General features: G+C 35.8%; 1 protein-coding gene across 1 annotated transcript; it reads right to left on the bottom strand.

Moving 5' to 3' along the window:
• Positions 1-1,812: 1,812 nt before the first annotated feature.
• Positions 1,813-4,156, bottom strand: LOC111998720 (protein RKD2). The gene is made up of 4 exons (XM_024030810.2): positions 3,272-4,156; positions 3,020-3,156; positions 2,563-2,909; positions 1,813-2,199 (listed from the first exon to the last, which is right to left on the bottom strand). The coding sequence occupies exons 1-4, from the start codon at positions 3,373-3,375 to the stop codon at positions 1,936-1,938; spliced, it is 852 nt and encodes a 283-aa protein (XP_023886578.1). The 5' UTR covers positions 3,376-4,156; the 3' UTR covers positions 1,813-1,935.
• Positions 4,157-7,363: the final 3,207 nt, after the last annotated feature.

A 7,363-nucleotide genomic window follows, 5' to 3' on the forward strand; every position in this document is an offset into this window, starting at 1 on the left:
AAAAAAAAAAAAAAGGGCCAACTCAAGCAAAATGGTGAGTTTTGTCTCACCCTATTGAATAAACCAAAAATTACTATAGATTGAGGCTGTTGACACTTTTTATATAGATGGTAGATTTAATATGAAAAGATATAGGACATACTAGGTTCACCCAACCCATCAAAAGCCAAGAGAATATGCATTTAGATCCTGATTATAAACTCTCTTATTGTTTCTCTTTTTTTTCTTAATATTTGCGAATCTCACGTGAATTCTCTACTTATTTTGTTTAACTTATACATTTTATTTACGATATTTTTAGCAAAAAGTTAAATAAATTATTCTTAATATTAATCTTTTTTCCATCCAACTTGTACCTAGTCAAATGCTAACCCACCTGCCCCACGCATTTGCATCTAGCTCCTAGGTCCAATTTCAAGTCTATCCACATTTTGTAGCCAAGATATCAACCACTAATTTGTTGTTCATGTGTCCCACAAACTCTTAGTTTTAAAAGAAAATTTATTATTTTTTTGATAAGTAACTAAGCAATAGAATTCATTTCCATAAAAACTTGCTTTTTTAGTTTTGATAATTATATTATAGTTAATTCCAATAATCTTTATAAAAAAATTATAACGAAATAGACATACATAATTTTATAAAAGTACTTTAACAATATGATATATATCTTTTCTCTTTCCTTAACCAAGCTTTGCAATTCCAATATTTTTGTCAATCAGCTATCCAACTACAAAGGAAAGCCAAATTGGCTCCAAAGATTTAGAAAAAATTATCTTAACGAGGTATTTCATTAAATTAATTTCTCCCAACATGTGAGAGTGTGGGTCTCATGGTCTTACATGGTTTGAAGAGAATGAATTATGGGGCCACTTTATAAAACTACACGAGAAATTATTGAGTCTTTTGAGTGGAATCCTCCTCCCTCTCACTGAGTGGGTGGGTCTTATCTGCAGGTCCCACATAGGGGTCCATCACTGCGGGAGGGGAATGGCCACCAAGAAGACCTAATAATTTTTCACGAGACACCCCATGTTGGAGAGGGATGTTGTTGGATTCCTTTTGTTAGTGTATATACCATCATATGTGATGGGGAAAAAGGCAAAAGCCATTTCATTTGCTTTCAGCCTGTCTCCAATTAAGACCAAATCCCATATTTGTGGCTTTATATAGGATCATAATGCGACAGAGCTAGGAAGGAAGTAAGCTAAACTTGGAGACACATCTAGTTTCACGGAAAGTGGATGAAGCATGTAATGTAACTAACATCATTACATAGATTGAAGTCACTGTCCATTCAACCAAAAAAAAGGTCACTGTCCATTCGAGTGTCGCACCAGACCAGAACAAGGAGGAGGAGAAAGGAAGCACATGGTTAGCCCTGATGAGGGAAGGTTTGAATTTGATTAAATACAAATACAAAAAGGACCTGCACTGCTCTGCACTGCACTGCACAGGTACGTACGTCCTGTAATTTACGGTACTGGTGATTAGTGAATGCTCTTGTCTTGTCCATAGCCATAACCATTAGCATGTGATACGATATCTAAGACTATGATAATGTTTCTCTCTTTCCCTCCTTGTCACTCTCCAGTTTTCACTGCTCAATCCCTTTTTCCATTTATGTTGGACAAAATCATTTCTTGTAAAAAGATTGGCTTTTTTTTTTTTTCCCTTTTTTTAACCCCTATTAATCGGTTTTTGGTTTTTGTCTATTCCAATAGTGCATTTGGATTATTATAACTGCCATATTAAAAACCATATCAACTAATAGTATATAATTAGACAGTTTTTTTTTTTTTTTCTCAAACCGAAAGAATTCGAAGAGTTGCATTAAATACAAACAAACTGTTTATTTACGTTAAAAATCAGATAACAAGAACAAGTGTAGATTAGCCTCTCTTTTTTCAGCCTTGATATCAGAACATCTTGCAGCTAGAAGAAAAGGGGTCCAACAAGCGAGTCCTCTTCTTCTTCATCATCTTGATCTTCTTCTTCTTCTTTATCATGTGAATCTACCATTCCCATGAGCTTTCTTTTTTTATAGTTTGCTTTGAAACACGCCTGCCTAAGCCGCTTTGTATTGTCCTCAAGTTGTGCATCTGGGATTTCCTCCAGCAACTTCCTCTCCCCCTCCAATATCTCAATTGCTTCGCTCAACTTCGCTTCACTTTCTTCCCCTTCCTCTTTAGCCAACTCCTGCGTAACCCACACATTAATTGAAGTAATAAACACATACATGCATCAACACTGTTAAATGTACTAGAAGTTCAATCAACAACACAAATTCATTATTTTGAATTTAAGCTACTAACACACTATTTAAGTAATAAATACATACTTCACATATGCTATATGAACTTTTTTTTGGTGAATTATTGCTATATGTCCTAGAAGTTCAATCAACAACACATTCATTATTTTTATTTTTATTTTTATTTTAGCTGCTAACACTAACTTAATATTATTAATACTTTTTTTTAGATACATTTAAAGAGGGTAAGGATTAAATCATGAATATCTTTATTTAAAAAAAAAATCATTAGCAGAGAGAGAGGGTACCTGCACATTCTTGATTAGCGTTTGGAGGCTCATCAACTTCCTGTGTGGCCACCTACGAATACCCAACTCCCTACACCTTTTCTTCAAAAGTGTTAATCCCACGTTAAGTTCTTTTGCTGCCTGAATTATGGGCATGTAAAAGTATTGAGAAATGTGTTCCTTAGACAACATTTTAGAACTGCTGCATCTCTCTTCTCTGCACCTCTTCTTCCTCCTCTCTTCATTCACTTCATTGTCTTTTTTTTCATTATTACTCGACAGTATTAAAGCCTGGTTTTGGGGCTCAAACCCAGCCACTATTTCATTCCAAACTTCAGGCCGATTTCCACAACTAAAGAAAAAGTCATCTGCCACATGAACCAGAAACTATTGAAAATTAATACAAATAATGGAAAAGCAACAGTAAATTTGTAATATATATACATTCATAATGTAATTTAAATATTGTGTTGATCACCTTGAATAGTTGTGGTCGGTTCAAGATCCAAGGATGCATAGAGAGGGTCAGTAGGGAAACTCGCCATCAAAGGAACAACATCAAAAAAACACTCTTGCATGGGCAATTCATATTGCCAATCCAATGAAGAATATCCACTATACCACATCAAATATTTAAAAATCAAAATCTGGGTTTGCAATTTGATTGCTTATTTTACCAAAAATAAAAAATAAAATAAGAAGAATCAAAACATTGAACCCCGAATGCTACCTTAAATCCACTGAGGGCATTTGGTTTGAAAAATGGAGAGGTTCTTCAATATCATAGACCAGTTCTTGCTTAGACCACCAACCATTGAGTGTTTGACTCCCCATTTCTTGAGAGAGGATATTGTGATGAAGAAGACGAAGGGAAAGAGGGAATGGATTTTCTTGTTTTCAGGTGTGAGAGAGTAATTGCAACTTTGTATGGGAATAGACACATATATGAATATAGGCCGCAATGGGAATATATAGACCATGAACCATGCATTAATGGGTAATTATCAAATGCAAAACTAAGATTTAATTGGAGAATGTGCGCCGGCCATGCATGAATGAGTGTCCGTGTGTGAATGTGTGAGTTACAATGTAAGAAATAAATGATATTTGGATGAACATCAAACTTAATTACAGTTAATAGTACATCCAATTTAACCTTCTTTCTTTTTTCCTTAGAAACAAAGACACACAAAGAAAAAGAAAATGATTTTTAAAACAAAAATCATAGCAAACCTTTTTTACAAAATGAGAAAAAGTATACTATTGTTACACACTCAATAGTGTGTACACACGTTATATTCAGAATTTCGTGTTTTTTTGTATAATATTAATATCCATAATAAGATATAAACAGTAACAATGTATACATGGACGTACATTAAAGAGACATAACACGGTTAGATACCATCCAATTCTTTATTCTACTTGAGTCACTCCAATAAATTAACCTCATTGGATTTTTTTTGTTAACTGGATTAAGCTACCAAATACTAAAATGTAATTTAAAAGGACTTCAAGATGATCTGCATGCGTGCCACGTTTATTAATTCTGGTAGGATATACTGATATATATATATATATATATATATAGTAGCTAGGTTGGACAAGAAACTAGGTAAAGAAGTTAATGACTGAGTTTGATACCACTCTAGAGTTACTATCAGAATCATGTAACGTACCAATTTTCAATTACTTCTTGGAGAGCTTTTTATTAATCATTTGTTTTCCATTTCATTAGAGTTTTAAAGAGAACTTAGTGGGGGGAGAGTTACAAAAGTTACAGTTCAAAATGCTCTTTCTGATCATTACTGCATTCCAAAATTAACATATTTAATTATATCTCTTAATTTCTGGGGCGGCGCTAGGGAGAGGCTAGCAAAAAAATGATAAATAATCCAAAAAATTGACTTCCTGGCCCCCCCTAAGATTTTGTGGGAAATAAATACTAGATTATTACTCCTAAATTTCAACTTTTAAAACTGATTTAGAAAAAACTCATGAAATTTTTGAGAAAAAAAAATGCAATTTGACCCACGTTTTTAAGCCCATAACCTCTCCAAATACAAACAAAGAAAGAGATAACTTAAAATTTTTCCATATAAAAAATCCCTTCAAAATCCAAATACACATAAGAAAATCCTTACATACCTCTCACAGCTGCTGTTTACTAGAGAAATAAATAAATAAATAAATAAAAATCCCTTATCGTTAGCTCAATTCTGCCAATGTTCCTTGCAGTCCGATGAGCTCCAGTCAATGACTGGCAATCTGCAAATAACGTTGCGAATCTAGCCTCCGTTGGGCTCCTTTGGTATTTCTTCTATGTGTTTGTGTTATGTGTTTTACTTTTACACTCTAGTAGTTTCCAACATCTTCTTTTCTTTGATTAAAAAGCATCTGATGGTTTACAGCTTTCTTGCACTAGTAACTTAGATGAGTTTATATTAAATTGTTTCTCAAAAAAAAAAGTTTATATTATATTATTCTATTTTATTTTATATCCTGACACATAAAGATATTGAGATAAATTGTTTGATTATATACCGTATACTCTCTAATAAAAAAAATTAAAAAGATATATACATAGATTAAAATTTAATATTTATGTTTTCAAAGTATTGATATTAATTTATGAGAAAATTTTAATAACATGAAAGATCGCTAAAAAAATTAATTATTACTAATTTGGAACTGTGAAAGAATGTAGGATACAATTTTATATAGTTAAGGGTGAGACAAGAGAGCTTTATTATAATTAGCTTGGCTTCCTCTAGCAAAAATTTTTGGCTCTGCCACTAATCTCTTTAATGCAAATGAGTGGTGGATGATTAATCGCTATTGCATTACTACATTTTTTTTTTTTTTTTGAGAAGAGCATTATTGCAAATTAGTGGCAAATGATTAGGGTTTTTTTTTTTTAAAAGGCTTGGGTTGGATCAAATTCACTCAGGTTCATAATTTTCAATCAAATCCAACCATGTTATTGATAGTGTAAAAATATATGAATTTTTTAAATTTGTAAGATTAATTTATTTTGGATTTTGGATTTTGAATCTTAGTTTAATTTTTTTATCAGAGATATTTATTAAAGTTGAAATACAATTAGAATCTAAATCAAATTTGAACTTTTAATTATAGTTTAATTTTGAGTCACATATCCAATTTAATTTTTTTTAATTCTAGTGTCAAGTACAAAAACCAAAAGGACTACAATAACATTACACATATAAACAATTGCTTTGGGATTTGGGATTGATAGTTTTAATTTTTAAATATCTATAATTTTATATCCTTATTTATTTTTTATATTATTTATGTTACCACTTTTTTTTTTTTTTTTTGATTGGAAATACTTAAGCTTCATTAGAAAACAAAGTGCAGATTACATTTGTCTTGAGCACATGCATGCTCTATCAGGCTAGGGCACTCCTCTAGCCAAGCAACGTAATCCCCAACATGCTGAGCGTGTTGGGCTAGTAAATGGGCAGGGACATTTCCCTGCCGTTTAATGTGAGACACCTTCCACTGCCTAAAAAGCGAGGCGTGGACCAAAAAACCGGTGAGGACGTTGGCCACAGAAGAAGGCGGAGAAGCCAAACCTTGCAGAGCATTGCATATCACCAACGAGTCACCCTCAAACTCCGCATCCCGGATTCCCACATCCCTAGCAAAAAGGATACCAGCTTCCCATGCTTTTGCTTCGGCTTCAACGGCCCCCAACGGCAGTTCCAACGCTTACTGAGAGCTGCCACTACAAGCCCATCGCCGTTCCTAATGACCACCCCAGCTCCAGCTTGCTTCCGATTTGAGAAAACGGCCCCATCAATGTTAACTTTGTAATGCCCGTGACTTGGAGGGCACCATGAGACCGAGGCAGGGGGCCCAGGCAGGTGCTCTGTTTTGGGTTCGTTTGCGACCCGATATTCCTCCACTAACAACGAGGCGCTCCTCAGGATGGACCTACCCGCCTTTCCCTTGCCACCCGCCCGTAGCTCGTTTCTGTTTTTCCAAATACCCCAGCAGGTGGCGATGAACAATTCTAACAGCCCAAGCCGAAGATGTTCGCACCGCAACAGGGCCTCCAGCACGTCCAGGAACTTCCACGTTGCTGAAATCTCAAAAGGAAGGGCAAGCTTACTATTTCTCCAGACTTCTTTGGCGTGATCGCAGAACCACAAGGTGTGGCCAATTGTTTCAACAGCATTCCCACAAAACTCGCACACCCCGTCCGGCGTTATTTTCCTCTTAGCCAGATTTTCCTTTGAGGCGAGGATGTCCCGGCTCGCTTTCCAGGTGAAAAGCTTGATCTTCTGAGGAAGTTGAAGATTCCAGATTGCCTTCCAGAGTTTTCTTCTTGCCATGCCGTTGGAACACTCGCCAAGGCCCGACCCTTTTGTTCGTCAAGCGCAAGGGAGTACGCGCTCTTTACGGTGAATTTCCCGCTCTTGTTCTCAGCCCAAACCAGCCTGTCACTGGTGCTGGTTGAGCTCAACGGAATGCCCAGGATGGCATCCCGATCTTCGGGGAGAAACCATTGGCCAAGCTTGTCGATGTCCCACTCATTGGATGCTCTGTTTATGAGCTCACAAACCAGAGCATCCTTTGAGGTTTGCGATTCTGGTGTAAGGACCCTGTAGGTGCTCGGCCTAGGGACCCACTTGTCCCTCCACACCCTTATTTTGTTTCCTGACCCAACCTGCCACCTCATGCCCTTTTTAATGATTCCCTGCGCCGCCATCAAACTCCTCCAAGCGTATGATGGGCTTCTACCAAGCCTCGTCAAAACTACAATGCGGGAAATACTTAGCTTTGTAAATCGGCA

The sequence above is a fragment of the Quercus suber genome, unplaced genomic scaffold, assembly GCF_002906115.3.
Source record: "Quercus suber isolate HL8 unplaced genomic scaffold, Cork oak 2.0 scaffold_44, whole genome shotgun sequence".
Taxonomy (NCBI): domain Eukaryota; kingdom Viridiplantae; phylum Streptophyta; class Magnoliopsida; order Fagales; family Fagaceae; genus Quercus; species Quercus suber.